The sequence below is a fragment of the Ogataea philodendri genome (genome assembly GCF_020536065.1).
Source record: "Ogataea philodendri strain CBS6075 chromosome Unknown scaffold5, whole genome shotgun sequence".
Lineage (NCBI taxonomy): Eukaryota > Fungi > Ascomycota > Pichiomycetes > Pichiales > Pichiaceae > Ogataea > Ogataea philodendri.
Window position 1 is genome coordinate 372646 of NW_025764134.1, and position 22712 is coordinate 395357.

The 22712-nt window shown below is 47.9% G+C and overlaps 20 protein-coding genes across 20 annotated transcripts; 13 read left to right on the plus strand and 7 right to left on the minus strand.

Moving 5' to 3' along the window:
• Window positions 1-34: 34 nt before the first annotated feature.
• OGAPHI_006208 (uncharacterized protein) lies at window positions 35-950 on the minus strand (the record flags this gene model as incomplete). The annotated part of the gene is made up of 2 exons (XM_046207472.1): window positions 35-248; window positions 562-950. 2 exons carry the CDS (start codon window positions 948-950, stop codon window positions 35-37), a joined length of 603 nt encoding a protein of 200 aa, XP_046059131.1.
• Window positions 648-899, plus strand: OGAPHI_006209 (uncharacterized protein; the record flags this gene model as incomplete). Its single annotated transcript, XM_046207473.1, has 1 exon — window positions 648-899. The coding sequence occupies one exon, from the start codon at window positions 648-650 to the stop codon at window positions 897-899; it is 252 nt and encodes an 83-aa protein (XP_046059132.1).
• Window positions 951-1342: 392 nt separating the features above from the next.
• OGAPHI_006210 (uncharacterized protein) lies at window positions 1343-1738 on the plus strand (the record flags this gene model as incomplete). Its single annotated transcript, XM_046207474.1, has 1 exon — window positions 1343-1738. The coding sequence occupies one exon, from the start codon at window positions 1343-1345 to the stop codon at window positions 1736-1738; it is 396 nt and encodes a 131-aa protein (XP_046059133.1).
• Window positions 1739-2151: 413 nt separating this feature from the next.
• On the plus strand, window positions 2152-4446 carry OGAPHI_006211 (uncharacterized protein; the record flags this gene model as incomplete). The annotated part of the gene is made up of 1 exon (XM_046207475.1): window positions 2152-4446. The coding sequence occupies one exon, from the start codon at window positions 2152-2154 to the stop codon at window positions 4444-4446; it is 2295 nt and encodes a 764-aa protein (XP_046059134.1).
• OGAPHI_006212 (uncharacterized protein) lies at window positions 3252-3674 on the minus strand (the record flags this gene model as incomplete). Its single annotated transcript, XM_046207476.1, has 1 exon — window positions 3252-3674. The coding sequence occupies one exon, from the start codon at window positions 3672-3674 to the stop codon at window positions 3252-3254; it is 423 nt and encodes a 140-aa protein (XP_046059135.1).
• Window positions 4447-4491: 45 nt separating the features above from the next.
• Window positions 4492-5088, plus strand: OGAPHI_006213 (uncharacterized protein; the record flags this gene model as incomplete). The annotated part of the gene is made up of 1 exon (XM_046207477.1): window positions 4492-5088. One exon carries the CDS (start codon window positions 4492-4494, stop codon window positions 5086-5088), a length of 597 nt encoding a protein of 198 aa, XP_046059136.1.
• On the minus strand, window positions 4681-5791 carry OGAPHI_006214 (uncharacterized protein; the record flags this gene model as incomplete). Its single annotated transcript, XM_046207478.1, has 2 exons — window positions 4681-5089; window positions 5571-5791. The coding sequence occupies 2 exons, from the start codon at window positions 5789-5791 to the stop codon at window positions 4681-4683; spliced, it is 630 nt and encodes a 209-aa protein (XP_046059137.1).
• OGAPHI_006215 (uncharacterized protein) lies at window positions 5196-8135 on the plus strand (the record flags this gene model as incomplete). The annotated part of the gene is made up of 1 exon (XM_046207479.1): window positions 5196-8135. One exon carries the CDS (start codon window positions 5196-5198, stop codon window positions 8133-8135), a length of 2940 nt encoding a protein of 979 aa, XP_046059138.1.
• Window positions 8136-8187: 52 nt separating this feature from the next.
• On the plus strand, window positions 8188-9516 carry OGAPHI_006216 (uncharacterized protein; the record flags this gene model as incomplete). The annotated part of the gene is made up of 1 exon (XM_046207480.1): window positions 8188-9516. One exon carries the CDS (start codon window positions 8188-8190, stop codon window positions 9514-9516), a length of 1329 nt encoding a protein of 442 aa, XP_046059139.1.
• A 55-nt stretch (window positions 9517-9571) lies between these two features.
• Window positions 9572-10003, plus strand: OGAPHI_006217 (uncharacterized protein; the record flags this gene model as incomplete). Its single annotated transcript, XM_046207481.1, has 1 exon — window positions 9572-10003. One exon carries the CDS (start codon window positions 9572-9574, stop codon window positions 10001-10003), a length of 432 nt encoding a protein of 143 aa, XP_046059140.1.
• Window positions 10004-10247: 244 nt separating this feature from the next.
• On the plus strand, window positions 10248-10751 carry OGAPHI_006218 (uncharacterized protein; the record flags this gene model as incomplete). Its single annotated transcript, XM_046207483.1, has 1 exon — window positions 10248-10751. The coding sequence occupies one exon, from the start codon at window positions 10248-10250 to the stop codon at window positions 10749-10751; it is 504 nt and encodes a 167-aa protein (XP_046059141.1).
• Window positions 10385-10621, minus strand: OGAPHI_006219 (uncharacterized protein; the record flags this gene model as incomplete). Its single annotated transcript, XM_046207484.1, has 1 exon — window positions 10385-10621. The coding sequence occupies one exon, from the start codon at window positions 10619-10621 to the stop codon at window positions 10385-10387; it is 237 nt and encodes a 78-aa protein (XP_046059142.1).
• On the minus strand, window positions 10741-13050 carry OGAPHI_006220 (uncharacterized protein; the record flags this gene model as incomplete). Its single annotated transcript, XM_046207485.1, has 1 exon — window positions 10741-13050. The coding sequence occupies one exon, from the start codon at window positions 13048-13050 to the stop codon at window positions 10741-10743; it is 2310 nt and encodes a 769-aa protein (XP_046059143.1).
• Window positions 11130-13873, plus strand: OGAPHI_006221 (uncharacterized protein; the record flags this gene model as incomplete). The annotated part of the gene is made up of 4 exons (XM_046207486.1): window positions 11130-11175; window positions 11456-12105; window positions 12388-12768; window positions 13439-13873. The coding sequence occupies 4 exons, from the start codon at window positions 11130-11132 to the stop codon at window positions 13871-13873; spliced, it is 1512 nt and encodes a 503-aa protein (XP_046059144.1).
• On the minus strand, window positions 13154-14233 carry OGAPHI_006222 (uncharacterized protein; the record flags this gene model as incomplete). Its single annotated transcript, XM_046207487.1, has 1 exon — window positions 13154-14233. One exon carries the CDS (start codon window positions 14231-14233, stop codon window positions 13154-13156), a length of 1080 nt encoding a protein of 359 aa, XP_046059145.1.
• A 161-nt stretch (window positions 14234-14394) lies between these two features.
• Window positions 14395-17286, plus strand: OGAPHI_006223 (uncharacterized protein; the record flags this gene model as incomplete). The annotated part of the gene is made up of 1 exon (XM_046207488.1): window positions 14395-17286. The coding sequence occupies one exon, from the start codon at window positions 14395-14397 to the stop codon at window positions 17284-17286; it is 2892 nt and encodes a 963-aa protein (XP_046059146.1).
• Window positions 17287-17537: 251 nt separating this feature from the next.
• On the plus strand, window positions 17538-19901 carry OGAPHI_006224 (uncharacterized protein; the record flags this gene model as incomplete). The annotated part of the gene is made up of 1 exon (XM_046207489.1): window positions 17538-19901. The coding sequence occupies one exon, from the start codon at window positions 17538-17540 to the stop codon at window positions 19899-19901; it is 2364 nt and encodes a 787-aa protein (XP_046059147.1).
• A 65-nt stretch (window positions 19902-19966) lies between these two features.
• On the minus strand, window positions 19967-21517 carry OGAPHI_006225 (uncharacterized protein; the record flags this gene model as incomplete). The annotated part of the gene is made up of 1 exon (XM_046207490.1): window positions 19967-21517. One exon carries the CDS (start codon window positions 21515-21517, stop codon window positions 19967-19969), a length of 1551 nt encoding a protein of 516 aa, XP_046059148.1.
• On the plus strand, window positions 20517-20759 carry OGAPHI_006226 (uncharacterized protein; the record flags this gene model as incomplete). The annotated part of the gene is made up of 1 exon (XM_046207491.1): window positions 20517-20759. The coding sequence occupies one exon, from the start codon at window positions 20517-20519 to the stop codon at window positions 20757-20759; it is 243 nt and encodes an 80-aa protein (XP_046059149.1).
• OGAPHI_006227 (uncharacterized protein) lies at window positions 21396-22616 on the plus strand (the record flags this gene model as incomplete). The annotated part of the gene is made up of 1 exon (XM_046207492.1): window positions 21396-22616. The coding sequence occupies one exon, from the start codon at window positions 21396-21398 to the stop codon at window positions 22614-22616; it is 1221 nt and encodes a 406-aa protein (XP_046059150.1).
• Between the last annotated feature and the right edge of the window lie 96 nt (window positions 22617-22712).

The following is a 22712-nucleotide window of genomic DNA, read 5'->3' on the forward strand; positions in this document are numbered from 1 at the left end:
GTTGGGGTCCCTGTACGAGATGCGCGCCAATAGCTTATTTGGCGGCAGGTTCAGCCTCCTCAGCTGGAGCTTCTTCAGCTGGAGCAGCTTCTTCAGCTCCCTCTTCGACTGGAGCAGCCTCCTCAGCTGGAGTCTCCTCCTTCTTGGTGTTGTTGTTGAGTCTGTTGGAGATAGACTCGTATTGTTCTCTAACGAACTTGATCACTCTTCTGACTGGCATTACTGTGGATTGATTAGCGGCGGGACTGCTTGTAAAAAGGAAAGTAGTTAACAAGAGACAAAATTTTGAGGGATGCAGACCCTTTTTATATAATATCCATTGGAGCGGTTAATGGGGGACACATACAACAAAATATTTGTATGCCCCGATTTGTCGTGGGCTCCCCTTATTATCAGAGAACCACACAAAAAATGGGTCCCACTTTTGACGCGCATTTTACCCGGCGCGAATCAAAAAAATTCAAAGATATACTTCTTATCATCTAATATACATTATCTGCTACCCGAACCCTATAAAACGTTACAATTAAATCGACAGTAATAGAATCTCAGCATTCTTACAATTCCTGAGACTCTTTCTTGCCAATCTTCTTTGGGAGCAAGTCAGTGTGGATGTTTGGCAAAACACCACCTTGAGCGATGGTCACATGACCGAGCAACTTGTTCAATTCCTCATCGTTTCTGATGGCCAATTGCAAGTGTCTTGGGATAATTCTGCTCTTCTTGTTGTCTCTAGCAGCGTTACCGGCCAATTCCAAAATTTCGGCAGCCAAGTATTCCAAAACAGCAGTCAAGTAGACTGGGGCACCGGAACCAACTCTTTGAGCGTAGTTACCGTTTCTGAGCAATCTGTGGACTCTTCCGACTGGGAAGGTCAATCCAGCCTTGGACGATCTTGAAGTTGAAGCTTTTTCAGAAGAGCCTGCTTTTCCACCTTTTCCACCGGACATTATTAGTTATGTATTTGTTTGTTGATGGTGTGAAATGGTGGACGGTGCTCACCTTTATATAGATTTTCGTGTGCCGCGAGGTGGCAAACGCACGAGAGCGTCTGATTGGTTGAGCCATGATTCTGTTACGCAAAACAATAACGGACTGTTTTTTACTCCTCTCTGGAAAAAAACTGGCACGACGCAGATGTCGCGAAATTTTATAATTTTAATGGATTGGTGAGGTAAAAATCCAAAATTGCCATTTTGTAGGACCATGTTGCAAAAAAAAAAACATGGGTCTGGCACTACCTCAACAGTCTAAACAAGCGTGTTTGGAAAACTATATAAACCTGTTTGTTTGCCCTTGATAACAAATTGTTTACCAAACTAATTTAATACTATAACATAAAATGGCTCCAAAAGCAGAGAAGAAACCAGCCTCCAAGGCCCCAGCTGAGAAGAAGCCAGCCGGAAAGAAGACCGCCGCCTCTTCTGACGCTAAGAAGAGAACCAAGGCTAGAAAGGAGACCTACTCCTCTTACATCTACAAGGTGCTGAAGCAAACGCATCCAGACACCGGTATTTCCCAAAAGGCCATGTCCATCATGAACTCTTTTGTGAACGATATCTTTGAGAGAATCGCTTCTGAGGCTTCCAAGCTTGCTGCTTACAACAAGAAGTCCACTATCTCTGCCAGAGAGATCCAAACTGCCGTGAGATTGATCTTGCCAGGAGAGTTGGCTAAGCACGCTGTTTCCGAGGGTACCAGATCTGTCACCAAGTACACTTCTGCTACATCTGCTTAAATTTAACGTTTATTTTGCGATTGGGAGATATCATTCGTTTTGCGAGTGATTCTGTTTAGGGTGTATATTAGTAACGAAATTACTGTTTATATGACATTTTGGTAATCGTTTGGCGATGTAAAGTCTAGAGTTATAATTCAGGTATTTAGAATTCTTGAGAATTAAATATATGGTGTAAAATTCAATATTGATCTTGGTAGCAAGTTGAGAGAAATTCAGTAAAGATGACTGTTTGATCCAAAGTGATGTTTCGCTTTGTTCAAATCATATCAACTAACCTTCATTCAATCGTTGATCATCCCAGATATGCTTGTAAATCGTCTACTGCTTCTCACTCAGTTGTGTTACAACAAACTTCTTTGTCGCGGTGCACAGACGTTTAAAAAAAAAATTTCTCTAAAATTATTTCACTAATGTCTACTGCACTTTGGGATCCGTTCATGATCACCCAGCTGCCACGGCTGCCTTCTAAAGGCGGGCTGGGGTCCTCATGTACGATAGCACATATTGACTCGATGCTTTCGATGCAGTTTGACGTGGGAGTTAGCGGGTCGTACATCGGTTCCTATATCACCAAACCAACTCCTAAGATGATCTGGTCCTACTCCTTGTCTCCACAATCGCGTGTGGACTGTTTGGACTCGTTCACATTTGACGAGTCTGCAGACAAAGATGAATCCAAGTTGTTTGTCGCTGGAATTAACGAAAGAAAAAAGAGTTCCATGAGAATAATCAGCTACGGACGGTCCAAGTCTGAGTCCGAGGACGACAAAAATACCACAGAAAGCTTATCTGCATACAACGAGGAGGAAAGAAACACAGTGGAGCCAGAAGGGCTCAGAGAAGTGCGCTCGAAGGACGTTTCCCTGAAGGAAGACTTGATTGGACTCCGGATCTCCAAAGATGGTAACAACGTTTACACCGTTAGCAAAAAAGGCCGCATTTGTATCTGGGAGCTGAAGGTCGAGGACGAGATCACAGAAAAGGTGATCTACGAGCTCGAGCCGACAAAGAAAAGAAATCTTATCTACCACTGCTTCATTTCTCCCGAAGAGCTCCAGATTGAAAAATCTGAAAATATAGAGCATCTTCTTCTCACCGTGGAAGACAACGGTGGCCTTTTGAACGTTGGACTGTACGCTATTGACAAAACCAGTGTTTTGGAACTGTCGCAGTCGGTGATCGAACTGAACATTTCCGACAACGCTCAATTCTGCTTCGACCCTTCTGGAAAGCTTCTCATTTTGGAAAATGACCAAGATCTGACTTTACAAGTGTATTCCGTTCCATTTGCGAAGAAACTGAGAACCATTGAGCTCATCAACGCCTTCAGCACAGAGCCACAAGAACAGCCAATTTCGATCGCGGCTGTTTCTACCAACAGAGTTTTAATTTCCAAGGGAAGCACCATTGCGCTGGTCGATATCCAATTCGAGGCTCTTCTCGGCTCCATCGATCTTTATCCGAAATCGAAGAACTCAAATGGGCTCAAGTTCCCAAGAACTGCCACCATTCAAAGCTGTGTCAAGGTCAAAGGTAACAGTTTGAGAACCAGAGACACTTTTGCGTTGGTGCTGCTTAAAAGTCCAAAGGACAACTTCACGTCATTACAACATCTTTCGGTCGACGTGGGACTTGGAAAACTGACCAACGTTCTGGGAAGAGGCATCAAGAAAGCCGAAAAACCGGCATCAAAGTTCGCTGGGTTCCCTACCTTGGTGAACAAAAGCGAATTCAAGTCCAGCGCAAAGGAAAGCAACTCTTTACAGACCCGTTCCAGACAGTCAAGCACTTTGACTGCTAAGATGTACGATACATTACAGACACTCAAGTCCAAGAAGAAATACCAGGAGCTGGAGACACATTTGGTGAATTTCTTGAAGAATATTGACGAAACAGAGTCTTCCGAGCCTATCCCACAGCAACAGCCGTTCATGGTTTATGAGGCCGACCAGGATCGAGTGGTGGATCCTGAGTTCATTCGTCAAGTGCTTTTGCTTTTGCTAGACTTCAAAGACAACAGACTGCAACTGCCAAACTATGAGGTGGAGAACAGTTTGACGTATCTTTTAACGCATCCATTGTTCCCTCCAGAGCTTGTTCCAGGACTATTGCAGAGCCTGACTGAGGCTCCAAGATTGATGAGACAGGCTATTGTGACCTGTCCAAACATCCCATGTGGTGACCTGATTGAGCTTTTGAGTGCGGTTGCAGACGAGGAGGTGTTCAAAGACATCATTGCCCGTTTGCTTGAGGACTTCTCTAACGAGACCATCACTCAAGAGACCGCAAAGATGCTCAAGAAGAACGTTGCAATTGACTTGGACGGCATAATCTCTCGGATCCTGAAACTAAACTACGGGTATGAGATTCTGAACAACTTTATTGACTCTGATGGATTAGTTTTGAGTTTGCATTACTCTAAAAACCAAACACAGCTCGAGAATCTGATTGCCAAGACCCAGGCCAAGGTCGATGCGTTAGTCACCGACACCCAGCTTCTCACTCTGGTGAACCAGTCGTTGTCCATTACTGAGCAGAGCCGCAAGAAGAAGCAAAAGAAACGGAAGGACGTCGACATCAACAACACGTCGATTGTCGAGGAAACCACTAATCTGGACTCGCTTCTTCAACTGGCGCCCGGATCCATGAAAAAAGACGACAGTCGCAGAATTCCGTTGTATTCTGTTGAAAAGCTTAATATATAGAAAGAATCTAATAACCCGAGAAAATTATTCGAGAAAACCACAACCATGAAGTTTTCGTTGCTGTTTCTATTCTTTATTTTGAACACCGTTCTGGCCCAGCAGGCTCCCAAGGTGACCCACAAGGTCTACTTCGACATCACCGAGGGCGAAGGAGACGATGCCAAGCCGCTGGGAAGAATTGTGTTTGGACTGTTTGGTGACGTTGTTCCAAAGACTGTCGAGAACTTTTACCAATTAAGCGTTTCTGACGATCCTAAATTCGGCTACAAAGGTTCCAAATTCCACAGAGTCATTAAGGATTTCATGATCCAAGGCGGAGATTTCACAAGAGGAGATGGAACTGGTGGCAAATCTATTTACGGTGCCAAGTTTGAGGACGAGAACTTCCAGCTCAAACACGAAGGCCCAGGTTACCTGTCGATGGCCAATGCCGGTAGAAACACCAACGGATCTCAGTTCTTCATCACCACCGTCAAAACTCCATGGCTTGACGGAAAACACGTGGTCTTCGGCAAAGTCCTGGAAGGAATGGACGTTGTCAGACTGATCGAGTCTTCCAAAACCGGATACCAGAACCGCCCTTCCAAGCCAATTGTGATTGCTGATGCAGGAGAAGTTAAAATCGTCAAGGACGAGTTGTAATCTCGGTGTGGCTCTTGACACCTTCCCAAAAATGCTTAAGTAAGCCGCATTTCCCCGGGTTTGATATATATAAGTTAGATAAAAGGAAAAAAAACTTAGAGTGATTGATGTCTGCAAACAGTAGTTCGCTGCCCAAGACGATTTCAAATCCGCGGGCCGTTTCTGGCGCGCGGCAATCGGTGACGGCAGAACACCATCTGGGTAGAAGTTTCATCTATTCGAGTTTCCGGCCGGATCCCAGCTCTCCTTTGAACTCGATAGGTGCCACTGTTCACTCATCCAGTTCCATCAACGAGACCTCGGTGGGACTCGCAGATGTTGGCGTGGACAGCAACGATGAGCCGGCTGCATTCTGGGGTGACCTAAATAACACCCCCCCTGACCAATACGCCGAGGACTATGCTCCTCTCATAACAGAAGATAGTTTGAAAGACGGGTACCAGTCCACAAATTCTTACCCTGATGAGACATACTCCAGCTACAACGGAGACATAGAGGCACAAGAGATAGAATCGAATTCCGTTTTCAACGTTCCAGCGTACCAGAAGTACGAGCAATCGAGTCGAAGAGAGTCTGCTTTGGAAACTGTCTGGCAGACTCTCTGGGCGATCAGAAACGCAGACGCCCACACCATAGGACAGGAGTGCATTGTTAAACCGATCCAGTATCTTCCAGCGGTGTTCTTGGGGACCTTACTCAACATTTTGGACGGACTCAGTTACGGAATGATTTTGTTCCCAATTGGAGAGACTGTTTTCAGTGAAATGGGAGCCCACGGCCTGTCGATGTTTTATGTCTCGACAGTCGTTTCACAGCTAGTTTACTCGCTTGGAGGGTCGGCTTTCAAGTCTGGAATCGGGTCTGAGATGATCGAAGTCACTCCATTTTTCCACCAGATGGGTATCAGCATTATGACCAGCTTAGGCGACCAGAAAGATGCAGTTTTGGCTACTACGATTGTCACCTACGCCATTTCGTCAATAGTCACGGGACTCGTTTTTTTCATACTGGGAAAATGCCGTTTGGGCCGCCTGGTTGGGTTCTTCCCTCGTCACATTCTCGTTGGCTGTATTGGTGGTGTTGGTTATTTTCTGGTTGTCACAGCAATCGAGGTGTCTTCCCGTCTCGAGGGAGGACTCGAGTACAATCTTCCAACGTTGCAGTATCTACTGTATCCACTCGTGTTTTGCCAATGGTTCATTCCGCTGGTGCTCACATCCATCTTGGTGGTTATCCAACACTACAACTCAAGTGCAATCATTGTGCCGTTATATTTCATTGCGGTGTTTGTGATTTTCCACGGAATCGTGTACCTGGTGCCGTCGTGGGACCTGCAAATTGCACGCGACTATGGCTGGGTGTTTAGCGCTCCCAAGACAGAGACTCCTTGGTACTCGTTCTACCAGTTCTACAAATTTGACAAAGTCAGCTGGTTGGCAGTTCTAGACCAGGTGCCAACGATGCTTGCGTTAACATTCTTTGGAATTTTGCATGTTCCCATCAATGTTCCTGCTCTCGCAGTGACCGTGGAAATGGACGAGTTTGACGTCGACAGGGAACTGATGGCCCATGGACTCTCAAACGCCATTTCCGGCCTCTGTGGTAGTATTCAGAACTATCTGGTTTACACAAACTCCGTTTTGTTCATCCGGGCAGGTGCAGACTCGAGACTTAGCGGAGTGATGCTGGCTATGGCTACAGCCTGTGTGATGTGGGCTGGTCCCGTGATCATCGGCTATATTCCAGTGGCCGTGGTTGGTGCGTTGATTTATCTGCTTGGATACGAGCTTTTGAAAGAGGCTCTCTACGATACAAAGGGGAAGCTGCGCAAGTTCGAGTACATCACCATTTTGATCATTGTGGTTACCATGGGTGCTTGGGACTTTGTGTATGGTATTCTTGTTGGTGTGCTTCTGGCGTGCGTCTCGTTTGTCGTTGAGGCAGCCAAGAAACCGGTTGTTTCTGGCATCTATACAGGAGAGTACGCCAGGTCGATTGTGGTCAGACACCCTAAACAGCAGGAGTTCCTCAAGGACGTGGGAAAACAGATCTATGTGATGAAGTTGCAAGGGTCTTTATTCTTCGGATCTATTGGAGGACTCGAGGAGAAAGTGCGTGCTCGCTTTGAGGCATCTACTTTTGCCAAGGAGCCAATCAAGTACCTGATTCTGGACATGAACAATATCAGAAGCATCGATTTTTCGGCAGTGGAAGGATTCAGACGGATCCGTAATCTCGTGACAGAAAAGGATTCTTACATGATCATTTCCTCGGTGAACGAGAACTCAGAAATCGTGCAGGCTTTGAAGGATTCCGGTCTCTGGGAGACGAGTGAACACCAAGAACGGATCCAGCTGTTCAGCAACCTGAACTCGGCTCTGGAATGGTGCGAGAACATCTTCCTGGAAGCTTATAAAGAGCTCAGCAAGAAGAACGAGGTTTCTAGGAAACCGCGGCGGTCGATTGCTCCTAATCCACAGATGGTGGAAACGATGATGTCTGGGTCTCCGCGGCACGCGCACCTGATGCGGGCTGTACGTAAGACGATGGATCTGGATCTGTCCAAACGGATGGTCTCTACATCAGGCAGCACAGGCAAGAATCCGCTGTCTTTGGTGGTCACCGTGATGCAGGGAGTGAGCGACAACCGCGACGAGCAGTTTTGGAGCCGACTGGTGCCGTACTTGGTGAAACAGGAGCTGGCAGCTAACCAGGTGTTCTACGAAAAGCAGCTGAACCAGCCGTGCTTGTACTTTGTGGAGTCGGGCATGATTGGCTACGATATCTGTTTCAACAACCTCAAGTTTTTCCTCAACAGTTGGGTGCTTCCATTGACGCTGTTCGGAGACCTCGTCAAGACACAGAGCGACCGTGTGGTGCGCTACTATTCCAATACTGAGAGTATTGTCTGGAAGCTGGACGAGCCAAGTATCCGCCGGCTCAAGCAGAAAGATCGCGATTTGTACGAGGAGCTTTTGGTGGTAACACTGCGTTTGTTCACGAGCAAGTTTGATTCCCTTTCGTCGAATATCCTGGTCAGTTCATGAACGTTAGTTCTAGAGAGTAATAATCTGTGAAATATTTATTGATTTAAAAATAATGAGTATATTGAATGGATCGCAAGTGTGCGCCCGCAAGAGCCCTGTTGGCGGTATCGGTCTCTTTGCGGAGGAAGACGTGGAAGGAGAGTGTTTGAGGGTTACACGCAAACAGATCTACAACCTCGAGACGTGTCTGGAGTTGAAGAGCCAATTGGACAAGGATAAGGAAGAGCCGGTGGTTCAGCAGGTTCTGAAATATTACAGCAAAGTGCACAACGAGACGAGGTTTCTGATTGCTTACATGATTGGGTTTGAGGTTTTGCGAAGAAAAGGCGAGCTCAAAGACCATCCGGAGCTATCTGAGTATCTGCAATTGTTACTCAGTACCACGGTGGACAACCTGGCCTTTGAAGAAGATGCGTTGCTGGAAAGCTACTACGAGATTGAGCCGGGCAACGCACTGGTGAACATGAGCATCAAGGAGGTCCAGAGCGACGAGTTTGAGGAATTGAGTGCATACATCTCTGATACCTGGCAAGTTTCTATTCCGGGCTGTGACATACGCAGACTGACCGCCGCTGTTCGGTCGCGGACGCTGGAGATTCCAAAGATCGACGAGGATGGCGACTATTACGTCCAGATCTCGCTCGTGCCCGGGCTGGACTTTGCAAACCACGATAACGCTCGCCAGAACGCTACTTTTGACGTTGATCCAGACACGAACGAGATAGTGCTCAAGACAACGACCACAGTCGCCGCGGGCTCGGAGATCTTCATCAGTTATACGCCGTACGAGGACATGACACGGATGTTTGTGACGTACGGGTTTATTCCGTGCTCGAATGGACTCAAAGCCGTGGATATTCCTTTCTGGGGCTACTTCCACTTCGAAGATTCGGAGGAGCTGACGGAATATCTGTTTGAGCAGCAGCAGCCGAACAATCTGCAGTTGATTCTGGAGTACAAGGACGGCAAACTGGAGGACCTGTGGCTGAACATGGCCTCCAACTACAGTTTTGCCGGGTTTATCCAAAAAGACAGCATCCAGACAGTGATGGAGAATGCGTCCGAGGAACAGATCGACCGGGCACTGATCAAGCTGATTGGTCTGGTGGACAAGAGTTTTGCCGAACGGATCCCGAAACTGGACCAATTCAACGATTTCTGCGAAAAATACGAAGCAGAAAACGGTACCTGCAACATACAGCAACTAGTGCAACTGCAGCTGGAAGTGTACCGGAAGTACCGCGAGAAGTATGCCTCGATTGCAAAACATCTGGATTCGGACTCGTTGTACGATCTGGTGATGATCGAGGGAGATGAATGGGTGGATTACCGGCTTCCACCAGTATATAATTTTCTGACCCGAGATCTGGAACGGCACTAATAATATATAGTCACGCTTGTATTTTTTTTTTTGACGTATTTGACGTATTTACTTTATGACTGAACTAAGTCCCGTTTTCAGTACCGGCCGTGGAGGAGCCGGCAATATTGTCCACCAATCGACGGCAGATGAGGTGATTGTGCCTCAAGAGTCGCGCAACTCGTTCAAACAGGACGAGAATGGCAAATTCCATTACCCCACAGGAAGAGGAGGAGCAGGAAACGTCACCGAACTGGAGGCTGTCCCCAGCCCACGGCAAGATCCAGACACTATCAACGAGGAGATAGGCCCTGTGTTCTCGACGGGCCGTGGTGGAGCAGGAAACAGAGTCCATGCCACCACCTCGTCCACAGTTGCTCAGGACCTGGACGAGCAAGTTTCGCCCGTTCATAGCAACCCGAAGCAGGACCTGAAAAAGTCGGGTGTCCAGACCTCGTCCAAGGAAAAGACCAGCTTTTTCAGCAAACTGAAGAAGCTCTTCAACTGAGCTGCTAATAGTGTGGCGTTGCGATCTAATGCCATAGTGATCCCGCTCTCACCCGGCCAAACGAGCTACGAACTATCTTTGGCCCACCCACTCGCGAGTTATGGACCGTCTGGTCACGCTGACCAGGCCAAGTAGATTACAATTTGAATGAATATCAACTATACACCCAGAACCCGGCTGTGTTGCGTGCCACTCGCTATTTTTTTTTTAGCACCGTAAAAAAAAGCCGTTACTTTTATATTATATGTCGTGGTGGGGACGTGTTAGATTGGACGAAGAGGAACAGCCCGAGGCGTCGCAATGGCCCGTGGAACTGCCCACGCTCTCTTACTTCGAGCGTATGGCCCTGTTTGCAGTCACATTGATCGGCTCTTTCGTCTGCTACGGCCTGTGTCTTATTCTACTCCCATTACTATCCCTCAAGCCCCGGAAGTTTGCCGTGCTATGGTCGCTCGGATCAATCTTATTTTTGACCTCGTTCGCCTTCATGAACGGATTGTCCAAGTTTACCGCCCATTTGATTTCCAAAGAACGTCTCTGGTTCACCATCTCGTTTATCGGGTCTATCGTGGCAACCCTTTGGTTCTGTCTTGTTTGGAAGTACACCCTGGTTGTCATAATTTGTGGAGCAATCCAGTTGATAGCTTCTATTGCCTATACAGTCAGTTACTTCCCTTATGGACGCCAAGGACTCAGTCTCACCGGAACGGCTGCCAGAGCCCAGCTAGACAGCTGGATCAATAGCTAAGCTGCATGATCTTGACAAGCCCGGCAGAGTACGGATCCAAACGCTCGACGATCTCGGCGAGCCGCTCGCGATATTCCGACTTGTGCAGACGGACCAGCACATACGCGGTTTCGAGATCGGCTCTGGAAAAGTACGTCTCCAGGAGCTTGGCAGTGTCAACGTTGGCAAAATGCTTCATCAGCCCCACACCCACGATCTTCTTGATGGACTCCGGAATGGACTCGTCCAGGTTCGACCGCAGCTGGTCCACCATGTACCCAATATGTGGGTTTTGAGAGTCAATGGCTAGCAGTTTGTTCACCGACTGCAAACACAAAACGTACTTTTTCAGCCGGAAATTCACCTTGAAGTTGAAAATCTGCGTGAATACACTGTCGGATGCATGCAGCAGAACCTGCTGGTTCACCAGGATTTGCAGCTTGTCGTCAGCAAGAATTTTGGACAGCGCTTTTTCTCCGAAAACATCGTCGTCGTTGGCAGTGCCCTGCGAATATTGCACAAGCTCCTCCCGCTTTTTGATCTCCTCCTTCTTCAACTTCCTGTGCACATGCTCAGAAGAGAGAAGCTCGCTGTGACGGAAAGTCTCCGAAACAACCTCGCTCAAACCATCCAAAACACGATTGTATATTGGCTGGTCGAATAAATTGTCTGCCCAATCGATCATCTTCATATATGCACCCGGCGTTCCCTTGCGCATGGAGTAGTGGTGGAAATCCAGCTGGTCGTCGTAGAACTCGTCAAACACCTTGGTGATACTCAAGTATCTCTTAAGAGCCAGTCCAAGGTTGGTGACTGCTTCTTTGTCGTTCTTGTCACCAAGTGCCTTTCTGTACTTTCTCAAATAGCTTTCTGCGCTCTCAACCAAGAACCAGATCGACTGCATGATGTGCAAGTCCTTGAGTCCATTTGGGCTTTCGTCGTTCTTGGTGAACGCAGAGATGGTATCGATGGCCTTGTGGACGTTGTCTGCACGCAAATAATATTTGGTGGTTTTGGTGTTGATGAATCTGTCCTGCAAGTCGAGTTTCAGACCTTCGTTCATCACCGAGGCAGCTTGGTCCAGCTCGTTCAGTCTCTTGAAGATACGGGCTTTCATGATGTACAGCTCGACCAGTGTTGGGGTGTGGCCAATGGCCACGTCTATCTTTTCCAAGGCAGCAGAGTATTCCCCCACATGGTAGTGGTGCTGGGCAAGGAAGTATGCTGTCCAGCAGTAGGTGAGTGGCTCGTCCTTAGTGTTGTTGAAGAAATTAGAAACGATCGAGTAAATGGTGGCAGCGTTGGACTTGCTCTTGTACAACGGCTTCACATTGACAAACGTGGATGGAACACCCCGTTTGAGTTGTCCCACGATGTATTCTTCTGCTTTCTGCTTGAACTCGTCCCCAGACAAAAACGTCAAAGGAATGAACTTTGGAGGGTCCGATTTTGGGTAGAAAGTGGCTAGTTTCTCGTAAAGGGCCAGTCTCACACGAGAAGAGCCAGTCACACCCAGAGCCTGTTCCAGTTGGTAGTAATACTGGGCGTTGTCCGGGTTTCTCTTCAAAAGCCTACGGTAGACCAAGGATGCTTCCTTTTTGCGGCCCAGTTTCATCAAATAGTGTGCTCTTCTCTCCAACAAAGCGAACCCGTCCAGCACCATTCCTGTTTCTTCGATCCGGTCGAGATCTTTCAAAGCTGCCTCGTAATTGCCGGCCTGCGAAATGACCTCGTTCCGGTAAAGCAGACATTCGGAGTGCTCAAAGTAGTCCGATTCTTGCAGCTTGTCGCTGATCAAATCTTCAATGCGGCCAAGAACTTTTTCAGCGTTCACCAGGTCTCCGTTCAGATGATGTGCCACAGCAGAAGCGGTCCAGTTGGCACGGTAACCCGGCTGGTCTTCCAGGTACCCGAGTCTCGACTTTGGCAGATTCTTGTAGTCTCTGATCTGACTCTGCATGGTGCTCAAATCACGCAGAATGTTCTTGTTGGTGGAACCGTTGTCCATGGCAGCTTGATACCATTTGGCCGCTTGCTTGTAATTTTTGACTGCCTTGTAGTATATACCGGCAATATGATCAACAACATTGTCCGACTGGTCCTTTTCCAATGCCCTGGTGATGTACGACTCGGCAGATGCTTTATCTGTGTCTGAATAGTACAATGCCAACCCTTTCAAGGCCAGACTCGGAGCGTGGCCAGGGCTCTTTTTCAAGACCCCGTCAATGATCTTCAAAGACTTCTTGTACTGCTTGGCATCGTAGCACTTCAGAGCATCTCTAAATTGACTCTCTTCTTTCGACCTTGACAACTTGGACATTTAATGGAAGTTTACCGATGGAAAAAAAAAGTTTTAGTAAGGAAAACGTTGGAAAATATATACCTTAGTTGAGTTTCTAAATTACATGCTCCATTTATATTAATCACTGCTTCCCAATTCTGTGACACTCTTCAAGGAAGAACCGAATTTGTTCCGGGTCCATGAATGGGTGTGTTCCGTGGCCAAAGTTGATGATGTAGTTTTTCTTTCCTCCGCCAAAACCTTTGATCATCTCCTCAGTCTTGCGAGAGATGGTTTCGTGCGATCCGTACATGACACAAGGGTCCAAATTACCTTGCAAAGTGACTCTGCCGTTGGCCACCTTGACCGCCTTTGCCGGGTCGTACAGCCAGTCGAGCGAAACAACGTCGTAGCCAGACTCACACAGGTCTTCCAAAGCGTAGAACGAACCTTTGGCAAACACCGTGAGCGGGATCTTTTCCTCGATACCAAGCTCCTTCAATCTCGGCGGAAGTCTCTGAGAGATCTGGCGCAAGTATGGCAAGGAGAACTCATTGAAATCAGCAGGACTCAGCTCTCCACCCCAACTCTCGAAAACTTGCAACATCTGAGCACCAGCCTTGACTTGCAAGGCCAAGAACTCCACAGCCACGTCGGTGGTCATCTGCAAAAGTTGGTGGGACTCCTTCGGGTACTTGAACAGCCACTCCTTGACAAATCTGTAGATCTTGGATCCTCCTCCTTCAATCATGTAGCACATCAAAGTCCATGGGGCTCCGCAGAACCCAAGCAAAGGAACACGGCCATTCAGCTTGTGTCTCGTGGTGGTTATGGAATTGAATGCCCACGCCAATTCCTTTGAAACGTCGGTATTTTTGTTCAGCTTGTTCAAATCTTCAGGAACTCTTAATGGATCAGTGAACCGTGGCCCCACTTTGTCCACCATTTGTACATCCATGCCCATGGCCTGGGGGATAACCAAGATATCGCTGAATATTATAGCGGCGTCGATCAGTCCGTCGAAATGGTCGATGGGCTGGATAGTGATCGCCGACGCAATCTCCGGGTCCCTACAGGTCTCGAAGAAGTCGCGGTCACCCTTGACCTCGTGGTACTCTGGCAAATACCGGCCCGCCTGACGCATAAGCCACACAGGCGGTCTCTCGACTGTCTCGCCGCGTGCCGCCCGCAAAATCAAATCGTTTTTCAGTGGTGGAAACATCGCTTTTGAGCAACTTTTCAGTAAGTGCTTTTTTTCTTAGCTGCTCGGACGTGGCTAGTGTTAGGCGGTGATGTGGCGCACCTCACCCCCCTATTATGTTTTTTTTTTTAAATTGGGTAATTATCAATATAAATAATTAAACCCTAAATTAGTGAAAAGCAATGTCTGAGGAGCCGGGCAAAATTAAACGATTTATCCGGTCGACATTGGGTTTCCGCAAAAGTACACTGACCGCACTGGTCGTGGTCTCCTACGTTGTCGCCATTCTTATCAACCTTTACTTTGACAAGGTTTCCCTAACTCCACCAGAACCTACTCCTAGAATTCTGGGTACCGCATGGCTTGACTTGCAATCAATCTCCACTCATTTCCATCCGTTTACTTCTCATGCAAATGACGAGGTTCACAAGTACCTGGTCGAAAGAGTGACCAGTCTTTCTGCGAAAAAGGAGTATGTGGAGTTTGATGACGACTACAATAAGCTCAAGTTCATCATTAACCAACCAGACGTGTTTGACCCAGAATCTCTGGCCAACAGAATCATCTACTTTGAAAGCAGTAATGTTGTGGTGAAAATTGAAGGCAAAGACCCTTCGTTGCCAGGAGTTCTCGTTAGTGCCCATTACGACTCTGTTCCTACTGCTTATGGAACAACAGACGATGGAATGGGAATTGCCTCTATTTTGGGCATTCTCGAACACTATTCGTCAGACGAGGTTGAACAGCCAGAACGTACCATCATCCTCAACTTCAACAACGACGAGGAATTCGGACTTTTGGGAGCTGAAGCGTTTGTCAAGCACAAATGGTTTAATTTGGTCAAGTATTTTGTTAATTTGGAAGGTACTGGTGCCGGTGGCAAGGCAATTCTGTTCAGAAGCACGGATGTTGGAGTTTTAAGCTACTATTCGGCTGCCAAACGTCCGTTCGCTAACTCCTTGTTCCAACAAGGCTTCCAGAGCGGCCTCATTCGGTCTCAAACCGACTACAAAATCTACACCGAAAATGGTCTTCGTGGAGTGGACATCGCTTTCTTCAAGCCTAGATCTCTCTACCACACGATGAGAGACTCAATTGCAGGAACGACTCTCGGGTCGCTCTGGCACATGGAGTCCAACGCACTGAGTTTAGTGGACGCCTTGGCAAACGAGAAAGACGACGTTAGTGACGACACTTCCGCAGCCGTGTTTTTTGACGTTTTGGGCATATTCTTCTTTTACTGCTCGGTCAATACTCTCTACGTGCTGGACATTCTGATTGTCAGTGTGGTGCCGGTAGTGACCATTCTGTGTTTGTTCATTGTGGCCAAGCGTGGAACATGGTACGTTGATTTCGGAAGAGGCTGGCTCAGATACCCTATCAGTTTGGGTGCATCGTACGCGCTCACGTCGTTCGTGTCCAGCTATATCTACTTGAACGATCCAATTCTTCTTTCAAACGATTACATTTCTCCGTTATTGGCACTCAGTGCTCTCAACTTACTGTCAAACTATGTCATTTTGAATTTCGCAGCCTGGGCTCGTCCAGTTCACGACCAGAAATTGATCTGTCTTTTGGAGCTGAACATCTTGCTCTGGATAGGTGCGATTTGGATGACGTCCAAGGAAAAAAACGAGCAAAATGTTGCTGGATACAGCATCACTTTGGTGCATCTCTTGGTTTCTGCATCTTCGATTTTCGGACTTACAGCACTCATGATCAAGAAAAGAGCTCCTCGGTACAAAAAAGTTGTCAAGCCTAGAGTATATGGCTCTACAGAGGATGAGCAGTCCACCTCTCACGCCGAGTCGCCTGCAGAGACGATTCCCGAGTCCAGCGACTCGGAGCGTCAACAGCTTCTTGCTGGCGAAGAGTCTTCGATCAACAATAACTCAACCATTGTGGTGATTGAACACGAGTCAGAAGAGACTTACAAACAAAAGCTGAAGCACGCAGCTTTGCAATCGTTCAGCTATGACTGGTCTATCCAGTTCTTGCTACTTGTTCCTTTGGCCATTTACATTATCTTCTCTAACGGAGAGCTTATTTTGCAAGCTCTAAACCAAACTGTGCAAGAAAGTTCGTACTTTGGCAAAGTGACCATGCACGTTCTTGTTGGAGTGGCCGTGTGGCTTGGTGTTCCTGTGACTCCGTTCATTCACAAGCTGAATGCTGCTCTGGTGTTGTTCCTCGCAGCTGTTCTGCTCGTTGGCTCTACCGTTTCGTACTTTGAGACTCCATACTCCTATGCTAACCCGTTGAAACTGAGATTTTTGGAAACCGTTAACACGGCCACGGAATCGTCTCTTGTGAGTCTTTCCGGAAGAGCTGGGTACATCGAGCCAATGTTGCGCGATATTCCTTCGCTCAAGGACTCAGGCAACACTGTCAGTTGCAAGGTGAACTCTGAGCTCGACACGGAGATTTGCCAGTACGAGGGTCCACGTCCATACTTGTTGGACGGTACAGGAGCAAACAACAAGTACTCAAATTACCTGAATGTGAAGGTGATCAATAACTCAAACGATGGAGACGTTACAGATAAGTACACGCCGGTGGAGGTTGATTTTGTGATTAGTGCACAGGATAACAGAAATTGTATTCTGACATTCAACTCGTCGCACTACAACCCGAAGGACTCTGCACGGTCGAAGAAGGTCGCGTCCCCTGTCAAGCTGGTGACTCTGTACCAGAACGGCACGAGCTCAAGCCCGTTGTCTTCGATTCCTTCTGGCTACTCACTTGACGAACGGGGCAACCATCGGATCAAGACGATGAAGGGAATTGACGAGATCCAGCTACACAAGCTCAATTGGACACAGCCACACTACCGTGTTGGCATCCAATGGCTACGAACGCCGTTTGACGACGACGAGGATCCGCAAGAGACCACAGAGCTGGGATTGAATGTGAGGTGCTACTGGGGAGAGTACGACGAGTCTGTTCTTGTTGACGGGGAGAAAACACGCAAGGTCCCTGCACTGGACGAGCTGATCCAGTACTCGCCCCGCCACATCATCTACAGCAACCTGGATCGCGGACTTGTGGAGGTGGAGCAGTATTTAACTTTGTAAGGATAGCTTTTAACTGTAATGGTCGCAGCTAGGGAAAAAACCAAACCGGCACGCCGGATGGCCCACAAATTGCCGTATAAAGTATTTCCAAAAAAAATTTCAGTGCAGCAAATTGCAAGCAGGGGGACCATAAGCAATCTTATCGCGGTTGCAAAATTAATCCTGTAAACGCATGAATCAGGCTGCATAGAGCGGAACAGTCCGTGCAATCAAAAAAAAAAAAAAACTTGAAAAATACATATAAGGAATTCATGACCGATTCAGACATGAACAGGTCGTTTTCGATGAAGAGTGAGGATTCGCAGGACGCTTCAGTGGACCCGAGCTTTGCCAACAAGTTTCGTCGATTACGCGCGTGTGCGCGGTGCCATCGACTTAAGATGCGGTGCGTTTTCGAAGACCCAGGGTTCGAGAGTTGTACCAGGTGTTTTAAGGCCGATCTTAAATGCTCCATGACAGAAGACCCGACTATGGAAAAGGCGAAACCGCGTCCTCGCAAGAAGGTCAAGCTGAGGGGGTCCGGCCCGCTCACGGGGCTTCAGACTAGCATGAACGAGGCCACCAAGTTATTCCACACCTTACAGAGACAAATTACTGAAACCAAAAACGTGAGCATTGCATCTCTAGAGAACCAGAAACTAGAAATATCCAATCTGGACGAGAACCTCAACCCAAAGAGCCTTGCCCAATTGCAGAAAGAGCTGAGCGAGCTCCAAAGGCTGCTGGCACACACCATCAATTTCAGCAAAGGGATGAATCTGACGTCTGACGAGACAAACGTTGCCTCGTCCGTCAATTCGATGAAAGACGGACCTGTTAAGAGCGTACCGAACCTGCCGTTCATCCCGTACGAAAATAACCTCATGAAGGAGCTCATCAAGCTGCGGATCTTGTCCGAAGACGAGGCCCGCTCGAAATTTGCGTTTTTCGTCAACGACGTGCTGTGCTACTGGCCCTGTGTGTCAATTCCCGCCCATTATACGTTCGACTGGCTCATAGAGAACGAGCCTTTGGTTCTGTTGGCGTTTGTGACCGTCACATGCCTGAACGAGGCAGACTTGCACGATACTCTTCTCTACTACCTCGACAACAAGCTGGCTTTACAAGTCGGGGTCATTGGCGATATCTCGCCAAGCCTGATCCAGGTATACTTGGTGCTATCGCTGTGGTGCTCCCCGCCTCGCAAATGGGGCTCCTACAAACACCAAATGAGTCTGCTGTCTGCACTGAATCTCACGCTATGCTTGGACCTGGGAAACGAGGCCCACCGAATGGGTTCAAACGTTTTGGAGGACAGCTCCGAGGAACGCAAGATCCTGCGCGCATACATTGGAGTTTACTCGTGCTGTTGTTCGCTCGGACTGTCTTTGCCGAGATTCAAGGTGGTCAACTGGACAAACACCCACGAACGGTGCTGCCAGACACTGATGATGGGCGACGTGAACCGCAACGACCGGTTCTTGGCGTATTACGCGCGGCTGGTGGCTGTGGGTGAAGAAATCTTCCAGTTTTTGTGTCCGACAATCGCTTCTCCGTCGCTCGCAACAAGACTCAATTTACTTTTCAACGTCCATAAGGACGTGAAGGATGACAACTCGTTCCCCCACGAAAGCTTACGTACAATGATGATCAATTACGAGAAAAAGATGCAGAAACTGGCTTCCGAAAGTGGCCTGCTAGCCTCAGAGTCGAAGGAGAAGAACCTGCTCTCTATTATTTATTATCAGCTTCTGATGACCATGTACGATTACGTGGTTTGCAGAGTGCTGGTGCGCAAAGACATCATGACAGACGTTTATCTACAGACGTTGACAAGACTGGTGAAGGCCAGCGAGAAGGTTGTGGAATCGTTTGAGGCCGTGAGCCACCAGACTCCTATTTTCCCCACCTTTTTCTACTACCGTCCAATGCACGCTCTGGTTGCACTCATTCGGGCACGTTTACTGGTCAAGTCCCAGGGACTCGATCTGGAAGTCGACGTGGAGCGGCAGTACGAGCTGGTCAGCCAGTCTCTGGACCGCATAGCTTCCAAGAGTAAAGTTGGGCAGAAAATGCTCATGATCTTGACAAGAATCAGCAAATGGATGCAGGTGTCCAACAATTTCAACAGAGACGGAGCCACCAACTCCATGGTGGACCTCCTGGATGAGCTGGGCAAAGAGAAGGCCGTGGAGAATATCAGTGTCAACTTGCGAAAGAGAGAAGGAGACAACGGCAATCTGAACCCGGACTCGCGAATCCAGTTCAGCAGATTCATCAACTACAACGTCGAGAATATCTCTAACAAAAATAGGAAATACTCGTCAGCCAGCTCCAAAGCGAGCCGCAAGTCCAGTGCAACGTTTATTCCGTCTCCAATTGGATACACTGGGAGCGAAGGAAACGATTCTCCAAGCGTGTTGGTTGATGGTCCAGCCAAAATGCCAGACAATCGCACCTCTTTCAGCGTGGACAACTCGTTGGAACACACCAACGGGTCTCAAAATCTCTTGAACGATATCTTTTCGCAAATCGACTCGGATATTCTCAACTTCAACGAAGTGCCTGTGATCGAAATGATGCCCGACTCAGAGCTAAACTTCTTTGGCGGAGAGGACGGCTACGGATTTTGGTAAACGATATCAGACATTCGCTTTGTACTATACTCATATTATTCGCTCTATTCACAAGTTTAATGATTCTATGTATCTTGATTGATCGCATGATATCTTTTTCCACGGAAACCAAACGTCTGCTGGTTGTACTGGAAGACCTCTTGCGGGTTGTAGTCGTTGAGCTCCCACTTGGTGGATCCGAAAACGTTTGGAACAACGTCCATCAAAATGTCCATGTCCTTGGAATAGTTGTCAACTAGCCAGTTGTAATCTTTCGTGATGTCGTCTTTGTGGTATCCGGTCACGAAGATTCCGCACTTGGAGTCCAGAAGACCTGGAACGCTCTTTTCCCACAGTTCTGTGGACTCGCCCGATCCCATACGCGGATGGAAGCAGAAAAACACGTCCAAGTATGGATCGTAAGGGAAGAAGTCCTGGGCCTCGTGCAACACGTTGAAATCATGGGTGTGGTAGTAGAAACACATGGTGTCGTCGATTCTCTTGACAAATGGTCTTTCGGAAACTAGATACTGTTTCTTCTCTCTGTCGTAGTACGACTCCGGTCCAATAAAGTGCAATTCGAACGAAATGCCGGGGAACAAATAAGTTAACTCTTTCCAAACAAAACCTGGCAACATGGACTCGGACTTGGAGTTCAACAGGAAGATACGCATTGGACGGTCCTTGAGCGACGAGATTCTGGCCTCCGGATACAAGGTGTATCTCAGAGCAGCCAAACTCTTGAGACCTTCCACGGAAACAGGACCTTTTGGCTTCAAGAAGTACGGAGAGTATTGGTGCAAGATGGATGCGATGGTGGCTGGGAAACTCAACATCTTAGTGACAACAGCCAGCTGGAACTCTGTGTCCATCGAGTAAAAGCGTCTCGTGTACAAATAGGTGTCCCAATTGGCGAAATTAACCAACGTATCTTGCGCCTGGTACGAAGGGAAATCAAACTCCGGGAACTGTCTACCAGATCTCAAATCGTGTTCGTAGATGTTGACTTTTTTCAAAATTTCGTATTTCTTGGACTCGTGGTATTCTTTGTCTTGCTCCCATGCTTCTTGGGAATGGTGTGTTGGGATTCCTGAATATGGACAGGTATAGTTGATTTCTTTCTTTGTCACCGGACATTTGGCATTGGCTCTGATGGAGGCCGCTCTCATTCTCAAGTCCGGGGACGGCGATTGGTCCCAGTAGTGGAATCTATTGTCCGGGGTTGGATCGTCTGGTGAAGGCGGAGGATCCATACATAGCACACTGCGGATAAACGAGCCAATCTGACGGCTGGATATCGCCGCAGAAAGTCTAGTGGGGACGGCGGTCTTGGAAGGAACTCGAACAAACATGGCGGGACGCTGATTTTCCCGTGCAAATGAGGTTTCGAGAGTCCGCTTGTTGTAATTTAGTGCAAAAGTAGTGTGCAAATTTTTATTTTTCCAAAAACCAAACCCCCCAACCCGGTATTTGAACTGGCAGAATGAGGTTTTAATAGACACTTTAATCTTGCCAATGTCTTCTTCTACGGATTTCGAAAAGTCTCCATTGGAGATCGAATTCGAGGCCGAGATCAGGTACTGTCTGTCGGATATGCGCACACGGACCGGGCCGGCCACCAAGAAGGTCCAGGGCATCACTTTACAAACCACTCTGGGGGAACTGTTCGAACTGAGCGATGTACAGGACGTTATCGAATTGGTGATTGAGAACGAGCACTCCTCGAAAAACTTGGACAATAGTCTGCCATTGTACCATATTCTGGAGTGTGGATCAAACCTGACCCACGATCAGGTGCCCACTATGATCTCGATCTCGGTTGTTCTGCCGGGTTCGGTGGCCAGGGTGAAGCAATACGTTGTTACACTGAAAGACGAGCTTGGACGCGAGGTAGAGGTCGAATTGACTTCCCAGGATTGCATTATTGTCGATAACACGCAGATCGGCTACGACTCATACGTTCTACTTTCCACCACCGGAAGACAGAAAATCTCAGCGGTGGCCCCACTCAACACGGAGTTTGAGGTGAAGGAGAATACGCATATGGACCGAAATTGGGTGGCAACGGTCTCGGGCGTGGCCAGATCGCTGTCGCTGTTGCCATTGAGACTCCCTGAACTTGTTGCGCGCGGAACAGTGCATTTTTTCGAGCAGGGCACCTTCTGGAGACTTCTAAACCTGACCTGGGTGATTGTGAGGTTCTCGGTCATACAACTGGTGATAGGAGTGATTCCTTCGGGCGATGCCCGCAGACCCAAATCATTTATTCGGGGCCCGCTCGCGGATATAATTAACGTTTATCTTTTTGGGGCCACAATTTTCGGGAGCGAGCTGTGGATCAGTCTAGAAGATATCATTTTGAATGATTTTTCAGGCCGGGCCCAAAAATACTCTTTGATTCCTGTGCGAAGGATGCTTGCTGTGGGAACATCTGTGGAAAACTACGCGCACCTTAAGATTTCGCTCTTAGTGCGCTCGCTTATCGTGAATAATCGCAGAGGACGATTGGAGTTGCCAGGAAAGGTGCACCCAGAACAGAAATCTTGCTGCGCGTCAGCGGAATTTTATCGATACGTTTGTGTGGCTGTGCAAGATTTTAGTTTGTTACTAATCACCCTCCATCCGACCATTTTCCAGATCTACAAAACAGAACTGGACAAACACGAGCAATTGGTGGCCAAGTTGCGCAACGACCTCGCAGAACAGCAAGACGCCATTGCCGAGCCACAGGACTAAGAAGATTCGCGAAATGTCCGAGCTATTATCAGAAGGCGGTGCAATCTGGCTAGAGATTTTAGGCCGTTCCAGAATTTTTCGATTAGTTACTAATTT